At 42.4% G+C, this 21173-nt stretch overlaps 1 protein-coding gene and 1 long non-coding RNA gene across 3 annotated transcripts in view; one reads left to right on the forward strand and one right to left on the reverse strand.

Moving 5' to 3' along the window:
* Positions 1-2747: 2747 nt before the first annotated feature.
* The window catches only part of Shab (Shaker cognate b), a 73451-nt gene continuing 55025 nt past the window's right edge, over positions 2748-21173 (forward strand). For both annotated transcript variants that reach the window (XM_076805637.1, XM_076805638.1), the window contains exons 1-2: positions 2748-3962; positions 17218-18064. In XM_076805637.1, coding sequence (XP_076661752.1) covers positions 2877-3962; positions 17218-18064 — 1933 coding nt within the window. In that variant the 5' untranslated portion in view covers positions 2748-2876. The remainder of the gene's footprint in view (positions 3963-17217; positions 18065-21173) is intronic.
* LOC143365462 (uncharacterized) lies at positions 5408-12042 on the reverse strand. Its single transcript, XR_013084548.1, has 2 exons — positions 9157-12042; positions 5408-8858 (listed from the first exon to the last, which is right to left on the reverse strand). It is a non-coding gene; the product is annotated as an uncharacterized LOC143365462 (long non-coding RNA).

The following is a 21173-nucleotide window of genomic DNA, read 5'->3' on the forward strand; positions in this document are numbered from 1 at the left end:
CGTTATAAATGGTCCAATATGTTGTAATTAGATTTATATGCAAAATCAAAATTTTCTGCATTCGTTACAGCATGCTGGAACAGCATACACAGTTTGCTCTTTCCTTAATTATTTTGTTAAGTTGGAAGTAATGGAACAATACTCTTAGATTGTTGGAATATTTTTTACTATTCTTCTTTTGATCTTTTTTGACATAAATGCGTAAAATCCGAAGTCCTAGTTACAATTGGTGTTTCAAGAGTTAGACATATTAGTCGGTTAAAAAGTTGCATTACCTTAAAATGACATTTTGCGAAGTGTCGATAATGACAAGATTAATTATCCGGTTAATTTATTTTCCTAGTATACAGAGGAAGATAGAGAGAGAGAAAGAGAGAGAGAGAGAGAGAGAGAGGAGAGTTTGTTGACATGCGTGTTACTTTTTACAGTCTTTGCGCAAGCGTCCATTGAAACGATACTCGCGGCACAGGATAGTTAAAAGTTAGGCTCGTAAACGCAAATGCACAAGTCACCAGGAACCAATATATTTTGAAACGTGATGAATGATCGCAACGTTCTACCAATCCGAAAATTAGCACTTTATGGCAAATGTCTTTCGTTTAATTAATTTGAGAAATTCGATCTTTCATTTGTTCTGTATTCGAATGTTTATGTATGTAAACGCGTGGCAGATGGTAAAAGTATAAAAGTATTTGAATGATCGTAAAATATACAAAATTTTAAAAAATACGATAAAAATTGCACTGTGTAATATTCAACTGTTTGTTTTTTTAATTAATTGAGTTTATTTTTCACACAACAAGAGGATGCATTTGAACAATGAGGAAACTGGCACTGAATAATCGGAAAGTTAAAAAATTGATTTGTTCGAAGATATTTTCTGAAAACGATAATACTATAAATTCACCACCATAGCTTGTGAAAATTATTTATCAATGTACAGACGGAGCCCGTCTAAAGTATTTCAAGTTTTCCCGTGAACATTTTATGAGGTCAGCGGTGTAATAAATACTAGCACCAGAAGCTAGAATTCTGATTCTTAGAGGAAACAATGGAGATGGATCTTTTTTGCCGTATATTTATAGCCGCATAATCCACCTATAGGTTGAACCTAGCACGCTTCTCGCGAAGAAGCGTCTATTGTTTCCTAATGAATATTCAAACAGCTGCTCTAGAATCCTTATTTTCGCGGAAGGGGGAAAAAAACTTGAATTTATTAGCGGCTCCAAATTTGTTAACATCGGACGCTTCGTGAATTATTGCATGCTTTAAAATATCGCAAGCGTTACTAACACGTACGAGGAAAGTGTGTGACTGGTCATTTTCTGGCGAGTGTAGGTACTAAACTGCACATGTGCCAACAATATTTAATAATCACCGAGATTATACGATCAAATATTTGCTACAAATATGTCTTTATTGATATTTTATCAAAAAAATGCTGTCCACTTTTATGCACTTACATTAACATATTCATTGATCCCGATCCAATTAAAACAATTTTCGACCCGGTCGGGTACCCGAAATTTTTGGGGTCACCTGTAATGTGTACAGTACTAGTTTTTATACTTAACACGCTGAATGCCGTGCGAATTTTGTGCGCTTATTTTTTTTCACAATTTATTCGTTCTGAAATAAACTAAATTATAGTGTAAAGAGTAAACTGCATTATCAAGTAGCTAATAATAATTACTAATAACTCTGATCGCTTAGGGTTAGGGACCGAATTACTGTGCCTATATTAATTATACTTATTTTTAAAGCATAATGAATATTAGAAAATAGTAATTAAATTTGTTTCCTTAACACTAAACCTACCACGGTCAAAATTACCAGTTTTCTATTACACAATTATTGACATTATAAAAACGTTTTCATAGGAAATTACTGAATTGGCTTATTCATTTAAGCACATATTACAATAGTCATCGGACAAAGTTTAAATAAATACAATCTTCTCCCTCCTATAAGACGTTTCACTTACATGTTCTATGCTTGGTAGGTTACAACCAGTTAATATACGTGTTATATATCTCTTTTTTAATATTCATTATGCTTTAAAAATAAGGGTCATTAATGTAGGCACAGTAATTGGGTCTCTTATCATGTACTCAGGCCTGCTCAACAATGCAAAACTTCTCCTCTTCGCCTGCTCGGTGTCAGTCCCCCCCACCACTCCGTCTTTTCCTTCGGCACGAGGTCCACGACCACTATACCGGCAGGTTATTCACTAATACTACGTATTCATGTACATGTACATGCCGAAGGAAGAGTCGGAGTGGACATGGTGGAGACCGACTCGCAGAGCGGGCGAAGAGGAGAAGCAGCCACATCCGTTCCGCGAGCCATTGTTGAGCAGGCCAGACTACACGAATGAAACAACCAAGCCTGTACGAAGCATTCAAAATTCAAAACAATTCAAACAATTCAAAAAGACCACCGTGGCAGTCGACGCGAAAATATACGCCCGAATGATGTGTTCAATAATCGTATTCACAATTGAGATCGAATATTTTCAATTAGCAAAGCTAATTCTAACGGTTCGGGTGCGGCTGTGTTTCAGATTATGGCGCGGTTAAGCCGGGCCAACGCGAGAGGACAGACGTAGGCACGGATGAAGCGCAAAAAGGGTAACGAGGACGAGGAGGAGGAGGAAGAAGAAGAAGAAGAAGAAGAAGGAGAAGAAGAAGCAGAGGAAGAAGAAGAAGCAAAGGAAGAAGAAGCAGAAGACGACGCCGGAAACGAAGAAGAAGAAGAAGAAGAAGTTGCCGTGAATCAGGGAATCGTCAACGAGAAGCCTCGCGGTCCAAAGACCGAGAGATCGGTTGGAGCAGCCAACAGCGCGGTGCTATTATCATCTTGGCCTGGTGCGTTTGATGCTAAACAAAAGGCGTCTCGAAGAGGACACAACGCTGGCGGACGGGGAACGTAATGGGAGCGCCGTGGTCACGGGCCCGGTGCTATCGTCGTCGTCCACGTGCATGGTGCCATACATCGGCACCGACCAGGGCTTCGTGTTCGAGGGTGGCGGCCCGACGACGCTGCAGTGGGCCGGTGCACCTGTCCCAAGTTGCACCGGTGCTGGAGGTGGATCCCTCGGAGTCGGTGTCGGCTCGGGGACCATAGGGCCCGGCGGAGGTGTGATCGGACTGGGTGTTAGCATGACCGGAGGCGGAGGTATCGCCGTAGTCGGCGGCGGCAAACCCGGCGTGGGTGGAGGGGGAGGTGGAGTAGGAGGCGGTGGAGGAGCGAACAAGGAGGTCCGTTATGCCCCGTTCTCGACGACCGTGGGATCCGTCGGTTCGGTCGGGCCGGTGAATCTGCCGCCGCCGCCATTGCCGCCGCCTTTGCCACCGCCGTTGCCGCCGCCGCCACCACCGCCGCCGCCCCTGCCATTGCAGATGCAACAGCAGCGTGCGTTCTCGAGGTCGATGACGTCCCTGCCGCCCGAGCCGTTCATGATCATGAGATCGAAGGCCCTGAACCGTCGGGTCTCGATCAACGTTGGCGGTGTGAAGCACGAGGTTCTCTGGCGCACCCTGGAACGGCTCCCGCACACCCGGCTCGGCCGTCTCAAGGACTGCAATACCCACGAGGCGATCACCGAGCTCTGCGACGACTACTCGCTGATCGACAACGAGTACTTCTTCGACCGTCACCCGAAGTCGTTCAGCTCGATCCTCAACTTCTACCGGACCGGCAAGCTACATCTCGTCGACGAAATGTGCGTGCTGGCGTTCAGCGACGACCTCGAGTACTGGGGCGTCGACGAGCTCTACCTGGAGAGCTGTTGCCAGCACAAGTACCATCAGAGGAAGGAGCACGTGCACGAGGAGATGCGCAAGGAGGCCGAGTCCCTGCGACAGAGGGAGGAGGAGGAGTTCGGCGAAGGGAAGTGCGCCGAATACCAGAAATGGCTCTGGGACCTGCTCGAGAAACCGACCACCTCGATCGCCGCCAGGGTGAGTTGCGTCGTCAATGATCATCGCGCGACCCATCCACCACAAGCCCCCCCCCCCGGTGTCTTTCCTTGGCTCTCCTTTTTCGTTTTTTAGCGATGTCTCTTTTGTGGAGACCGCGCGCGCGCCCGGCCTCTCGCTTCCGCGATCTCGCGGCTAAACCGGTGGGAGAAAAATTGGAATAGTATTCTGAGATCGGACTCCGGGACAGCGGAATTTGAACTTGAGCCAAAAACACGGGTTGTCGCAACAACGCAGCGTGTCAGTTGGCATTGACGGACCCTCGTACCGGCATCGAGGGTCGACCTTGTTGATCGCGTGTCTCAAATTCTTTCGATGCCTCATCGTTAAGACCTAGTTTCCTCGGTAACAGGCTCGACGCCGATCGACGATACCCTTTTCTTTCGTTTCTCGCTTTCTTTTCCCGTTCGATCGTCGCGTTCTCGAATCCTATCGGCGAAACCAAACGATTTTTTACCGGTCGTCGATTCCGGCGGCTTCTGCGAGTCACCCCCCATCGATTTCCTCGAAACTTGCGTGCAATTTAGAACAAATGCTCAGGAAACTACCGTATCTCTTTGGTAAAATACTGATGACAGTTCCTAATAATACGAAATAAATGTAATAGTAAATAAAAGACAATTGCGGCAAACCAAACAAAGGAATTGGCATTTGTTGACACTCTGAGTGCCAGGATCCAGTGGCACGTCCGAAACACTTTGACTGGTTATTAAGTAAATCAAATTTGATTAAGATTTACGAGTTGTCAGAATGTCACAGAACTCGTGTTATTGAGTGAGTTGTTTTAATTTTGCGTGACCACGAAATTTCCATAAAATTATCTTTCTTTAAACAAAAATGTTGTTAGCAGTTCCTAAGGGATTTTTTAAAAGGTTTGATACGATTTTTGTGAAACTCACCGGTAAACTGCGGATCTTTATACAAAATAAAAATCTTCTACAGTGAGAAATAGAAACCAAATAGAAGCTTCAATTTTTCCGGAAAAATCGTTAAATTCTTTTGATCTTTCTGCTACTTGAATTTTCACCTGCTCAATGTGCTCGTAAATGCATAAAATCCGCAGCCTACTCATCAGTCATGCAGGGTTGAAAATAGCTCTCAAGTTGGGAAAAAAAGCTTTTAGAGTCGGGATCGCTGACTTCATCCATGAAAACAGGCTTTTTAAAAGTGGATTTGCTCGAAACGAAAAAACATTAGAAAATATATTACAGTCAACTTTTGACACTATTTTTATACCCCAAACGTAAATAACCTGGCGCCGAAAGAATAGGCATCGAATATTTACGAATTATTTACTACATTGCACGCGAGTTTCGACGAAAATAGGGGGGATCTCTTGCATAATTAAGCTCCTTGCGTTTCGTTTTCAGTTCACTCATCTCGCGATCGGTGAAACAATTTTCGATTTCGTTCTGTTACGGAAGGACTTCTGTATTCTTTTTATTTTGGATTCTTTCCTTTTTTTAGTTTCGAATGTTTCGAGAACTCTCTTTTCTTTACCGAGAATCGTTCTCGACGAACGACTGACCGATAACTGTTCTCGCGTTCACTTATCGCGCGAGAATCCTGGTGAATCTGTCCACTAATCTACTTTACGATGTCTCCACGTTTACAGTTCGTACTGGAGCCTCGGTTTGACGAAAGGTATTAACAAAGTTGATAGTAGAAAACATTGGTTCGACGTAGCTCACGTATTAACATAGAGAAAGACAAGTAGTGAGAACGTTTGCGACGTATGCGATCTTTTGACATTAATTTTCACTGTAGATCGTTCACTCGGATAGAAAGTCGTCTGATCGGGTTTGGATCCTGGCTTTTCGTCGTTTTCCCGCTTTTCGGCGCCGGATTTGCGTGAAAAGATGTGTGAACAATAACAAGAAATAATCAGTACATGTTTTTACGTAGTGTTTAACAGCACATTATGCGTGTTTGTGGTCAATATTTGTTGAAAAGAGAGGAACGGGAGAAAATCGTGGTAAATTCGATCGAGACACACAACAAAATCTTTCTTTTCTATCTCCGAAGAAATTGGTATTGAAAATTGTTCGCTGTTGGGCTTGATAGAAGAAAACTGAATATAATCACATAATTTCCAAAGACGATTCTATCTAGACGAATTTATTTCGTGAAATAAGAAATTAAAATAAGATCGGTAAATGATCGGTTATGTTTACACTCCTCGGCGGAGTATACCCCGCGGTATACCCCGCGGTAGTGGGGATTATTCCGCGACGTTTATCATCCAGGCCTTGGCGACGTATATATACAGAAAAATCACTGTACCTATTTTTCCCGTTTAGAAATTTTTTACTGAAATTAAATTGGCTTCGATGAAATTAATTTCCGTAATTTTCTCACTGAATGCGTCTCGTTGCGTTCTCGACGAATTTCCACGGGGAAAAAAACCCGCCACGATTTCCGCGGCGAAGCCAGAGCGCGGCCAATTATCTCGCGTCAAAGCCAGATCGAAATCACGTGAACCAAGCATAGTTGATCGATTACTCATTAACCAGACTCTAATTAGAGAAACCCTCATTTTGTTACATAGTACCGATGCATTTGGTTCGTTCCATTGATCGAGCTCTACTCGCTAGAAGAGTACCATGTAAATATGTACATGTACGTATACATGTATATGTATGTAAATATGAGCTATATGTACCTATGTGTGTATGTACAGAATATCGTAGAGAAAGAGAGAAAGAGAGATGTCCGATGCTCCGACCGTGAATTGTAAAATAGAAACTGAACGTACGTCGAATTAAAAAAAAAAGAGAAACTACTACAAGCATAAAAAAAAAACAGCAACAAGATTATAAAAACAATATTGTAGCAGCCGCCATGAATCGTGGCTCGCTGCGATCGCTACGATAATCGCCCGGTTGTGTCGATGTCTGTAATGTGTATTTTATTTCTAGGTGGTGTTAACCGACCCGTATACTAATCTCATTTCTCGCCTAATCCTCCTTCTTAGTTGTTAGCCCTTGATAACAGACCGTGCGTCTCACGCCGGAAAGAAAAAAGAATGGCAAAAGAAAACGGAATGAAAGAAAAACGGAAAAACAAAAAAAAAACAACAACGAAAAAACAAAAATAAAAGAAAATCACCCCGCCGGGGCCGTGATTCGGCCGTCGATGATAATGGGAGTGCATAATACGCGATTACCAGGTATCACGAAGATTCTTTCTCGACACCGCTCCCTGTGAGATGTCATAGTAACTTCGCTACCAGCGAATTCAATTCGATGTGTGTGTGCGCGTAATATACGCATGAAAAGCCTCGCGACTAACCGACCGAGTTCTATAGAGTAAACGAACGACGAGAGCAAAAAAGAAAAACAAAAAAAAAAATAATAAACGAAATCGAACGAAACCATAAAAGAAGATTCAAACCAATTTTCTTTCGAAAATCATATGCGAACAATCAGTAAAACGAAAAAAGAAACGGGTACATACTGAAGAGCAAACGAATCCGACGTTTGTTCGAAAAGAAATATAGCCGAAACATAGAGCCGATCCGTAGCCTGAGAGATGCACGTGGCGCTAACCGTAGACAACTATAGCGTTATAGACGATAGTACTCTCTGTTCTCTTAGAGAATGATATTTCTTTTCGGCCGGACACGTCGAATTCGTGACCGGCTCTCCTCGGCTGATCCTCGGTTGCTCGTTGTAACTTTAACAGTGATTAAGGCACTCAGGCGGCGCAGTTTCATAAACAATATACTTACACACCACAGACAATACACATTGCACACACTGTTGCTCTGTGAATGAAACATGATGCGGGGTAAAGAAAGCAGCACCTGTGTCCCCACCGAACCCCTCACCCTTTCTCAACAAAACAGCCAATAAAAAAAAAAAGAAAAGAAAAAAAAAACAAAGAGAATGTACGTACGCCACGTTCACCAATCTCTCTCTTACCACGAGCTAGCCAAAGATCTCTTTCAACCCCCCACCTCATAACCCCCAACCGTCTACTTCCTTGTTCACAATCTTCTCTCTTTGCGACAATGTCTTTTCGCTAGTCCGCGGAGAACGGGACTCCAGATCGGTCTCTTTAAACAGTAGTTATCGCTTGATCCGCGCGATCGGTCTCGGCCGCAGCATGCTGAACGCTTCAACGGACGCCGCAAGTTCCATAGTTCAGTAGAAGAGCACCCTGAAGACCTCCTTCGAGCGTGTACTTGTCGCTAACGACCTAACGGGGTGGCGAACTCGCCGGAGCCGTCAGCAGGTGCTCCATTGCGGACCTGACCCAGCTAGAATCCTTCAAATCCAGCATCAGTTTTAGGATTCAAGTTCCTCTGTATTGTTTCAACGATCGTTTCCGTCAGCCATGTTGTTTTAAAGGCGTAGAGTCGACTTAGGACACTCTGAAAGCGCGCAGAAGAACTTGATCGATTAATTGATGCGAACAATGCACGAAAGTACATCTTTGAAACTCTTCTGTGCAGTGTCGCCAGATGAGGGGAGGGAACGCGAATTGAGGGGGAAAAGTTACCCCCTCTCTGCCACTACTGGAGTACGCGCGACAGAGACGGAACGCGTCACGTGACCCGGTAGCGACAGAAGCGAGGGGGAATAGCGCGGTAAAAGGGGAAATTAGAGTGGGGGGACGAGTCTCGATCTGGCGACACTGGTTGCGTGCAGTATCGAGCCGGGCGTCCATTTTGGATCAGAATCTTCTGCTACGGTTTCTGACACCTCAGTGGATCGATGATAGGTCATCCTATAAGGAATTTGTTTTCATATCTTTGGAATTGGTTGTACAAAAATGTAATCACAACCAGATGCAAGATCTACGTTGTGCAGTATGTAGATGGACGTGTACTGGTTGTGTTTATGTTTTTGTATATCCAGAATATGAAAGAAAATTCTCATTACTTAGAGGAAGACATATAGCGCGTGGCGAAAAACGATAGACGATAGACAATTTATGCGAAGTAAAAGTGTTTCGAGTCAATTGTAGGAAGAAGAAGTGAAATGTAAATGTGTTTCTTCGTTTAATAGTTTTAATAAATCGAACAGTATACAAAAGCCCTCTTAAATTCTTCTAATGTGATCATGAAGTTATATAGATATTAAATTATATTTTGATATTTTTCCACTGACACAACGGCTGACGCAATGGTAACTTAATTCCTAATCGCTTTTATATACTACATCTCTCGCACCAAGTTCATGCTAAAACATTTTAAAAATATACTCGAGCATTTTAAAAATATTTGGATCTAGTCTAGAGGAACTAATTTCGAGAGATTCGTTGCTAGAGCTGGGACAGGTATCATAGCTTTCGTTGACTGACTGGACCTCTGTTTATGGCCTCATTGGGCTCACCACCTCGATAGATCGCTACCTCCAAGTATACGTCCAAGGGTTTCTCCTTAATGCGTCAATATTACAGAAACTATTGATTTTCCACTATATTTAAACCGCGTAAGCTCAGTCGGTCAATAACTGCGGCTACTTCGGAGAGCGGATGGTACAGTTATCGGCGAGAGAATCGGAACGCGGTTTTTTAATTAGTTGCCAATCAAAATTTGTCCTGTAGTCCTCCTGAAAGTTCATTGAACGAAGATTGGTATAGTCTGCAGCTGTTAAAATCAGTTTCCGAAAATGTTACTTTATAATCATCCGCAATCTATTCCTAAAAAAGCACAAAACAATTGAGTATGGGAAAATTTCACTGTATTTTGAAATTTAGAACTTTTTTAAATTAAATCTGCGCACAGAGTGACCTCGAAATAACGTCGAAATATTAGCACGTATGATATTCAAGATAAATTAGTACTAAAGTATTAGTAAGTACGGACTTCAAGATAAATTAGTATTGAAGTATTAGCAAGTGTGAGCTTCAATATAAATTAGTATTGAAGTATTAGTCTTGACGAATTCTAGTAAATAAAATTCTGAAGACTGATTATCGTTACTAATATCAGCCACGTTGCTTAGTTCTTAAGACCACCACAGTTCAAAGACTATTAGAATTAGATTTACAGTTTTAGACCCTTAAATTAATTTTGAACTGTACCTTTGTAAAATTCTTTCCCGATTGAAGTCATCAGGCACGATCATGAATTTCCTGGCAGCGGTTCGGGGTCACTCTGCGTGCCATAAGAATTTATTCGTGTCAGAACTTCGCGAGTTGCTTTATACTCGATCGAATCGATTTGCTTTCGTCGAATTCTATTGACCCATTTACATTGAAATAGTGCGAATCATCGCGTGCGTCATAAAAGGGCCAAAACAAACGAACTTCTGAACAATTCGGAAAATAATTTTTCGATTGACGCGCAAGTCGATAACACACGGACATTGATAATCGTCCACCATTGTTGTTCGTGAATTCTTTACGCTTTTCCTTTGCCGGTTATTATTGAAAGGGGAGCGCGCGTAACGCAGATATTATTATTGTTGTTGCTATTAGACTTGTGAATCGATACCGGAAGCGGATGAAAAGTTAAACAGAAAAAGGTAGGTAAGGTGGATGCACTCGAAGGTGAATAGCCGGCGAGTTATGCTTGTTAAAACTTTCACTGCAGGAAGTTGCCAAAGTACGATTATGTGCTTGTTGTTTTAGGTGAATCACCTCGTGTCGAGTGTGTATAGCTTTGCGCGACTGACTATGTGTGTAGCGACTCGTAACTCAATTAGACGATACGGATAACCGAACGATACTGGGAAAGCGGTGAACGTCGACGAAGAAACTATAACTTAACAGTCATTCGTACGTTTTATGTGTCGCAGAAATTCAGAAATATATTTCGCACGGAACGAAATACTAGAATAATAAAAATAATTAAATCAGAGAGAGAGAGAGAGAGAGAGAGAGAGAGTTCGTCGAAAGTTCATCGAAACGAATTAAACTTTCTCATATGCGATTTCACGAGAAATGAAAATCTCGAGAGAAATTTATTTCATTTAATAAAATCAGTTTACCGAAAGCTAAACGAAACTGTATGAAATTGTGTTGACATTTTATCGTCTGTGGAGGCATAAGCAATTTCGGTTTTTGTTAATTAACAAACGAAAAATGCAACGACGAACATGGTGGACGATTTTAATGTAGCTATTTCGGAAGACTTATAAATAACTCGGTAGCTTCATTGAAATTTCGAGTAAGAAGCACGGCGAGTTGAGATTTGTGGCGCAAACAACGAATGACCGATGCTACACCCTCGAGTGAGTTGAAATCATCATTGTTTCTGTTTATTTATTCTTATTCCGCATTGTTTATTCGCTAGAAAAATAGATTTTTAGCGGAGAACCATTCCCAATAAATTTTGGAAATTTAATACAGTGTCATTAAATAATGTTAAAGTCAAGTCTCTATATTTAAATAAATTACAGAAGCGAATCAATTAAGACGAACTAGTCAAAGTTACGTCATCGAATAATTTTGGATGAAGAAAGTCAACGTTAATTAATCTTCTTTAAAAAAGTCGAGTACATTACTGAACCGAATCGATTAATGTAGAACAAGTTAATTACGTTGCGTCCTTCAATGTTCATTTGTTACATTAATTACAAAGTTCTGAACCTATTTTTAAATGGAGAATTGAAGGTTAAAAATGGTTGCATTTCAACTTGTTTTGGTGTGGGTATCGTTAATTCGAATTCACCCCCCGCAGTTCTGCCTTACATCATGTGGGCTAATTTTTCAAGATTCACAAGGGTTTCCCGTCACGGCATTAAAAGGGCACGTAATAGTTAACGCGTAAACTCGAAGGTCGTTTTCCGCATGCAACGGCGATACCATCGCGCCACGCTCCAGTTTAATTGCCAGCTAATTATTTTATTAGGCTCGCGTTTTCTGGCGAGACAGAAATCAAATCTAACCTTATACAATATTTCACGACGGCATACTCACGAAAATTTATGGCCGTTCCGTTCGAAACCACACGAGTACTTTTCCGGTGTCAATAATTCCGTTCACTGAAATTCTCACCGATTGCTTTAACACGTTCCACCATTTTGTGCAGAAACCGTTTGTCATTGACAGATTCCTATGTAAAAAGTATTAAAAAGAAAATAATATTAGATGTGTAAATAAGTAATACACTAGTACATTAGTATTTTTTTTTTATTTACAATGAATTGTAGGGTTTGACTAGATGTCTTTAATAACAATAAAATTCTCAGCACGTTTACATTACTACAAGCTGTAAAAACTAAGCCGGTATTGTTACGTGACGTCTGCTTTTGATCAACAATGTACATACGCAGAGTTTTCCGAATTGTTAATGTAAATTGCATAATTAAGTGTGTCACGCATGTGTGACGGCGGTTTCTCATGAGACTTAGCATTTTGTGACGCCGGTAGGGAGCGTGTTAACGTAATTGTTTACTTACATTCTGTCAGCCAAAAGTTTAGAATTACAAGATTCCAATGTTACGTCATCCAACACGTTCCTCTCAAAATTGTATAAAATTATTTAACGTCGTTTGCAATCATTTCTTCAACCACAAGTGTTTCTAAACTTTTCGTGGAAAAAAATGCAGTCGAATTCAAAGTAGCGCCTTTTACCCCGGATTAGTGCAAACCCCCATAACTTCTCTCTTCGTTTCTGTTCTTTCTCTGCTATTCAAAGAAAAATATTTTTATTTCTATCAGCTTTAAAACAAATTTGCAATTATAATTGCGTAAGGTACAGTCGAGCAAAAGTTTCGAAGCAAATCGGTGAAACTTTCAGTTTGTTTTTATTTTTAAAAATCAATTCTCATTCGAGACTTCGGAACTCGCGTAAATTACCGTTTCATGGTACGCGTTTTATGACACGAACAAGCTCCCCGGTCCTCCATTATCCAAGCCGGTTCCAATTCGATGCACTAATCCGGACTGTGCAGTAGTTTGCTACGTTTCATGAATTTCCTCAAGTTCGTAATTGGCCGAGTCCTTTCTAAGATACGACGGAGCCTCTGTTATCCGAGCGAAGCGCGACACCTTTTGTTCCTCGTCATATTGCTGCTCCACATAACAATATACACATAACAAAAAAAAAAAACTCGTACAAAGACAAGAGAAATACTCACGATCGATAACAGAGGATTTGTCGTACCACTTTAAAAAAAGGGATCTGTATAATTGAGTAGTTTCGATATCAGCTTCGCTTCCAAAAAAAACGCACGTTTCACTGCTCTGGTCGATTTGACGAAACGCCTTTTCACAAAATTATGAACGTGAGCCAGAACAACAATACTGGGAGCAATGTTTATATGAACAAGAACAAATGAATACAATTTCAAAGGTGTTCGGGACTAGCAACTTACAGCAATTAAAAATAAATACATTGTTATTTTTACTTTATCATAAGAAAAAAGCGCGTTAATTGTCGTTTTAAAGATTGCTATACACGTTTTAGCACTCCATTTACTAATTCGATGATTAATACGTACGCGTGTAACGATCGTCGGCGACTATTTAGTAAAAGTAGCTTTTAATCATCACTCAAATGTCTCCTCAGTGAGTCAGTGCTATTAATAATCCTGTCATCTATTTCCTACACACTATTTTCTCCGTAGTGTGTTTAGGAAACAGGAAACCGTAAGTGGGAAGTGGAAAATGAACGATGGCAACGTCGGAATTTCATTCAAGCCGCATTAAGTTGCGAATATCGAATAATTCACCAGAATGTCGTAATAACTTTATCAATTTTTACTTGACCACTGTTATACTACGCTGTATCGCGTCCTCGATACAAAATTAGAAATGATTTAAGACAACGTCGTATGAACTTCGCGGCCATCAAAGTTTGCACTGTCTCGAACAAAATGGAAATCTACACGAGTATTGATCATAAAGAATTCGCTTTTCCGCACTGAATTAATTCTAGTGATGAATTAAAATCAAATAACCCTGTAACTTCTGTCCCCAGTATTGTCGATTTCTGCCGCTGTTGAACGAATCAGGCACACTATTGCGAGAATAAGCGAAGCGTGTGAATAATTTCGTATGGTACAATCTCTATCCGACTATGAGAGTGCGCAAAGATGGCTTCACCCGCTGATTCCCCCTAATCTCTCCCAGACTTCGCTTACCCCGCAATTTACTATAGCCACTATCCTTCTGATCCACCCCGAGACAGGACCTCCTTTTTTTCCTCCACCTGACAGAACTAATTGCTCCCACTGAAACGCCGCATTACACTGCTTTCTGCAACGAGAAACCCCGTCCTGCACAAGCTTGCGCCGACGCAAGTAACCGATACCAGTTTACAATTTTACCTATTAGGGTGTTCCACCAACTGCTCGCAACCATGAGCGTCTACACCATGCCGAGTACCGAGCTAAAATAAAAAATTGTTCGATTCCAGGAACAGTGTTAATAACACGATCTTCATCTTCAAAGACTCTGAAAATTCAAAAGAAAATTAAGTTCATCACCTGCACTGTATCTTGGCCTGCAGATGCACGCATGCGTTTCTTCGGCATCGAACAATTTTTGTAAATCTATGTTGGTCACTCGATGTGATGTTGTCATTCGGACGATAATTGGTGGGACAGTCTAGATCATGTACAGCCACATTCTCCACTGACAAAGAAACCACCGGTAGTATACTCGCGGCAGAGCGCACCAGCAGTTCGTTGCATGAAGACTGCGGGCGTGACGGCCGCCATTTTGTCTACCTGTTACCTTCTCCACCTATCGCTTGTAAAGTCGCAATCGGGACCCGACGCACTCGGAAGCCGAGCTATCGAATCTCCACGGAAATCAGTGGGAAGCTAATTAATCGAACGTCTCGGAAAATCGATCTCCAAGATGGCCGCCACCGACGCTGCCGCCGTTTGGCTTCCGAGTCTACGGTCTCCGTTATAATTATAATACCCGCACTCCAACCACGCGATGCGAGCGCCTGTTTCTTTCTGTTAAAGAAAGGTTTTTTGCTAACTATCTCGAAAGCGACGAATTGATTTCGCTTTGTAGCGATTGCAACCAGCCTGCCAGGGTACAGGGTCTACGAGCTGTTGGGCGTCGTAGGTTTGCTCGAGGGTGGATAAAAAGGGAGCGGGGTTTTGAAGGGACGTAACAGTATGTGTTAATACGCTTGCCGAACAATGTGTACTTGGCGGAAGAAACACGGCGACCATTGTAGAATCCTAGGGACCCCAATTCCTCTAGTCGGAATGAACTTCCTTTTTGCGGCTTTTCTTTGGACACTTTGAGGAACAAATTCTCTGCAATGGCATCTTTTCAATCCCTCGGGCTTCTTTCAGGATTTTGGGGAACGAACTCTCCGTGTCAACATTTTTTAAATCCCTTAAGCTGATTTTTGAACGCAGAGAATATAATGTTAGTCAAACTAGTTGTACTAAAGGTTTAAAATAATAGTAAATGTGTTGCTGCAAGTAATTGGACACGATAGGAATTTTGTTTCAATACCTTTAAATATATTAGTAGCACCGATTCAGTAAATTGTTTTAGTGGGAGCTTAAATTCGAGATATGAAGAGCTTGTTGATATACACTAATTATTTGAACGTTTAAATAGAAAGAAAGTTATAAATAGAAACAATTTTCACACAAGACATATTCCAGATTATTAAATTGATTATAAATGGAAGAAAACCATATATTGCAAAGTACCTCTAAATTCAATATTTATGAAGCCCCACCTTCTGAACTCTTCGATTTTCCTACAGTTCCCTTCTAACACCTAGACGACAACAATAGCACTGAATCAAGAAACAAGTAAAAAAAATTCGTACATGCATTTGTTTAACGTCTTCCTTTAGAATCTCGTAATTTTTTAACAAGATAATTTCTTACGCAGACTCTAGGCTTCAATCTGAACAAAATATAAAAATGTTGGACCCACGATGTTAGAAGAATTTGAATTGTTTGATTCGCTTCGACAACGCGGCGGAGGTACAGGCGCAAGTCTCGGTACTCCAACGGGTTTACAGCCGGTTCGACGGCCCGATGAGAGACACTGACCGAGCCCACGTTCGGCAAACAACATGATCCCTAGATCGCATCCCGAGCCGGGTCGCTGTACGCGTTTCTTCCGCCAGGTATACAAACTTGTAAATGAGTCGAGCGACGTCGGGCAGACTGCCATCAAACGACGAAGATACCCCTTGGTGCGAATCTCTGTGCGTCCTATACGATTCTATGGCAGTTTTCAGCGACTCTGAGTTCGTCACGGGCTTTCAGTCTCGCGGAAAGTGCTCTAGAACGTTATAGCAGTCCGCAATATCTGCTCCACGCTTTCCTTAGTTTTCATTTTTCTTTTTCGACGTCGTTACGAAAGGTGTTCACGTCGCTGGGAGGTTATGTGTTTCGTTGGTCGCGTTTGTCTCGTCGACCCGAGGCCCGAGAAAGGCCCATCGTTGGACACCGTCGGGACCCGTCCCGTGTCTCAGAAGGCCCCTCGACAATCGCATTGTTCTCCACCGTCGTTGCCGTTCGAGCTGTCACAAGCTTCTTTACGTACGCAGAGTTGTTGCTTGCTTCCTGTTTACATTGTTTCCGTACTCTGTAAAAACAAAAAAAAAAAAAAACAGTAATAATGACTACCGTACGCTTCTACTACTGGTTTTGTCGGTGAAGTATTTGTTGTATTTTGGTGTATAACGTTTTTGTTTCAATATTATTATAGTGTTTTGAACGCTTCCGTGCAAGTGAGAGCTTCTGGTTATTTACTCTGTTGTGGTAGCCGTTGTTGCTTAGGCCAGCGTGAGCCGAATGATAGTTGTTTTCGTTCGAACAGGGACTCGTGCTCGAGGCTTTTTTCTTGTTGTTGGAGAGAGTCGTCCAGGTTGAAGGTCAGGAACGAGCGCGGGCTATCCTCGCAGGACTCGGTTGTCTTTCGGAGAACTGTGTGTCGTCGTCGATACAGGGGGAATACAAAATTCATCGTTGGAGGATGTTCTTCGTCTCCGCATCGGGATCCGTTATCGATCGTCCTTCTGTTCTCAGTAGTACGGCCGTCGAAGCAATTCGCTTTTCCGCCCACGCGCCAGTTTCAGACCCCCGGTGATGATTGATTGCTACGCGAAATAGCGTAACAGCGCGAGGACTAGGGTGACGCGACGATTTCGTGACAGAGATCGTTAGACGGAGAGCGAAAGAGAGGGAGAGAGAGAGAGGGAGAATGAGAGAGTGAGAGAGAGAGAGAGAGAGAGAGAGAGAGAGAGAGAGAGAGAGAGAGAGAATCGTAAGACGAACCGCCGTTTCAGGCGGTTCCGCAAACGAGCGATGACTCCGTTTGACCGGTTGACCCGTCGCTTTTCCAGGTGATAGCTGTGATATCAATACTCTTTATTGTGCTTTCGACGATCGCACTAACTCTCAACACCATTCCTAGTATGCAAGTGAATGATGAGAAGGGGAACTTTCAAGACAATCCGCATTTCGCCATCGTGGAGGCCGTGTGCATCACATGGTTCACCCTCGAGTACGCGCTTAGGTTCAGTGCCTCGCCGGACAAGTGGAAGTTCTTCAAGGGCGGTCTAAACGTGATCGATCTGCTGGCGATACTGCCGTACTACGTATCTCTGTTCCTGGTCGAGACGAACAAGAACGCGACCGACCAGTTCCAGGACGTGCGCAGGGTAGTGCAAATCTTTCGTATAATGCGGATCCTGAGGATTCTGAAACTGGCCCGCCACTCGACCGGGCTGCAGAGCCTCGGCTTCACGCTACGTAACTCGTACAAGGAGCTGGGCCTGCTGATGCTCTTCCTGGCGATGGGCGTCCTCATATTCTCGAGCCTCGCCTATTTCGCCGAGAAGGAGGAGCCCGGGACCAAATTCGTAAGCATTCCAGAGACGTTCTGGTGGGCGGGCATCACGATGACTACCGTCGGATACGGCGACATCTACCCCACGACCCCGCTCGGCAAGGTGATCGGCAGTGTGTGTTGTATATGTGGTGTCCTGGTAATCGCGTTGCCCATTCCCATTATCGTAAACAACTTCGCCGAGTTCTACAAGAACCAGATGAGACGGGAGAAGGCCCTCAAGAGGCGGGAGGCGCTCGAGAGGGCCAAACGGGAGGGCAGCATCGTGTCCTTCCATCACATCAATCTGAGGGACGCCTTCGCGAAGAGCATGGACCTCATCGACGTCATCGTCGACACTGGTAAGCGACGGACCACAAGGCAGGATGATAACAACCCCGGTCGTTTACATTCCCGCGTGTCAGACCCCCATCTTGTCTTGTCATTCGGGAATACACGGCTGCGACTCGAGCTTACACTTTAACAATCAATCGGGTCTGTCTTTTACGCCATCGTTCCGTCATCTACAGGATGCTCGCGTAATTCACCGCTGGACCTTCTTCTCGTAAACGGTCCGTACTCCTTTTTCACCGTAGCAGAGTTAACTGAAAAATGTCTTCCCGCTTCCCCCTCTAGCGACTCTCTACACCGGAAGCGACAAACTAGCGGCCCATGCCCCCACTACCTAGCTCTGCAGCGATGTAGGGGAGCGATCCCCTCCACATCGATCTTTTCGATCGCGCTTCTTCTGTCTGCTGATCCCTCCCACTTACACTGGAGAGCAAAACTGAGTCCACACTGTTCGAAACAACATAACTTTTTTCAAATTAGATCAAATGACTTGAATGTTATTGAGAAGTTAGAAGGATGGTTTATTAGACGAGGCGGAAACAATTTTTGAGAAAAAATTTGAATTAGTCGGAATCGCGAAAGAAATAAATTGATTTTTCCAACTTTTTTATCTGAGCCTGTATTGAAAATTTAAAACGTGTGTTTTATTCACTCAAAAGTTCCACAAATTTTGGATCATTCGTTTACGAGTTATAAACGATTAAAAGTGGGATTATAAGCCGAACATCGTAAAAAATGGCAATTTTTCTCACTTTTAATCGTTTATAACTCGTAAACGAATTAACCAATGTCGGTGAAATTTTCAGCATGGATATAATTTACCCGAGCGAAAAAAACACATTTTTAAAATTTTTAACACTGGCTCAGATAAAGAGGTGTAAAATGAACTTTTATTGTTTCTTTCGCGATTCCGACCAATTCAAATTTGTTTTTTTAATTTTTTACACCTCGTCTAATAAACTCATCCTTCTAACTTCTCAAAAACACTCAAGTCATTTGATCTAATTTTAAAAAAGTTATGCTGATTCAAGTGTGGATTCAGTTTTACTCCTCACTGTAGCTGTCAAAGAAAGGTGCATAGAGTAACTAATTTCTTTGGTGAGGAAATGGTGAGGGGAGGCTTTCAGAGTGGGGGCTAATTTCCTTGGTGGGGGAATTGGTAAAGCGGGAGGGGAAGGTTTCTCACCTCTCCACTATATTGAATAATGTGACGTCACGTCCTCGTGCAGAGAGTCCTTAGAGGAGAATCGAGCCACGTATAGTGGTACAGGGGGAAGCATTTAGCGGGGAATACGCATCGTCTGGTAACATTGCTCCGTAGCGTCGCGCGACGCGTTCAGCAGTGGGGGAACCTCGACTCCGCCCTCGCTGGCCGGGGATTCGCTGCTACCTCGTCGCTGATTCGCGGTTGGCGCGCCACTCAGTAGCGGGGGGAAAACGTAACGCTGGAGGCGTCGCTTATACCTGACGCTACGGAGGGAAAACTGTATATGGAAGTAATCGAATCGTTAGACTAACTTTTTTCTTCAATATTCAACGTTCTGAAATATCATTGAATACCTCCACTTCGAGACGTTAAAACAACATTGTTTGTTAAATTTTGAGACATTTGCTTCTCTAATTTAAAGTCGCGCAAGACTCCCAGGTCCAGCTAAGAGTCACGTCTTCAAAATATTTTTTACGTAATTATTTCTATAGCACGATTATTTTTTAAATGTTACAGTTTCTCAGTGGTATATAAGAGAGCTTCTACCAAGATTTTTTCCAAGTTGATAAAATCTGAAAACAAACAAATATTTCTGAAAACATCTTATAAAACCCGGTTTACTTTTTCAAAAATGATTAAAAATTCTTTCTCGATTTTTTCCCACCATTTACGGAAAGAAAGCCGGCCAGTAATTACGCGAGTACCGTGTATACCTTGAACTTCTTTAAGATTTTTAGATTTAGTGTTTCTTCTTCATCCTATGCAGAGTGCGCCAATCAACATCGACCATTCAATTATGCTCCGGAGAGACGTTTAATGAAGAAAAATTAATACCATCAGGAACGAAATTTCACGATCGATAAAGTATCTATAAAACATTTGAACCTGCGGTGGTTCGACATCGAAGATCTCGAGGTCTAAGAAAATAGGGTTGTGCGCGGAATATTTTATCGATCACGATAATTAAAAATATTCCCGATGGTCGGGTGATTTGGGACACTCTGTATACGCGGTGCGTGACACGGGATCGGTTTTCAGCGACTCCTTCCATTTCTCTTTCTCAGCACAAGCTTCTAGACGAGTAGCTGAAACGCATTTAAAATTAGTTTGTTTTTAAATATTTTTGTTCGTACTTCGATAGTTTCATTATTTGGTATAAACGTGCTGGGTCGGAGAGCGGAATGAGTCAGATTCTGTGTCGCATACTGCACGTTACGGTCTTCATTATACAGGAATTTCCTTCTTCCACTGGAATTCTTGCTTCCGCATAGTGTTCCACATAAAGTGAATTGTTTAACTCGGAAACAAATTTCAGTTTAACTCTAAAGAGCATCCTTTAGAGTGTACGAAATGTAACCTGCAAATGAATATTAAGGAAACACCTTAATATTTTTGCTGTTTAACGTCACGTATAAATATCGATAGTATCGCAAGCTTGCAAGAATCGAATATAAATCTCAGGGTCTCCGTTAATAGGAGCAAATTGAAGAATTTGATCGATATCTCCGCTAGTTTCCGTGTAAACAATGATCCAATTAGCGTGATACTAGATTGATACTTATCGCAATTGGAATTCCAGGGACGAGCGAGGTTCCGTCCATCGTTCACCGACATTTTCTAATCATGTGTTTCCATTCATAAATTGACTAACACCTGTGTCTGAGCAATTTCTGGAACGGAAAGAGAAAAGAAATGTTATTAATTTTCGTCGTGACGAAGGTTAACAATTTATCAACCCTGACGCAAGAGTGATAAATTTATCAGTTCTGGCGCAGGGGCAAGGTAGTACGTGGGGCCACGCACACAAACACCGTCTCACTCTCTCTAATCGACTTTCTCATTAATGCAACTGCAACTGCAACTGCACATATTCATATGTACACACACGAGTCCCAGTGAGAAACAGCATTGAA

This window comes from Halictus rubicundus, chromosome 2 (assembly GCF_050948215.1).
Source record: "Halictus rubicundus isolate RS-2024b chromosome 2, iyHalRubi1_principal, whole genome shotgun sequence".
Lineage (NCBI taxonomy): Eukaryota > Metazoa > Arthropoda > Insecta > Hymenoptera > Halictidae > Halictus > Halictus rubicundus.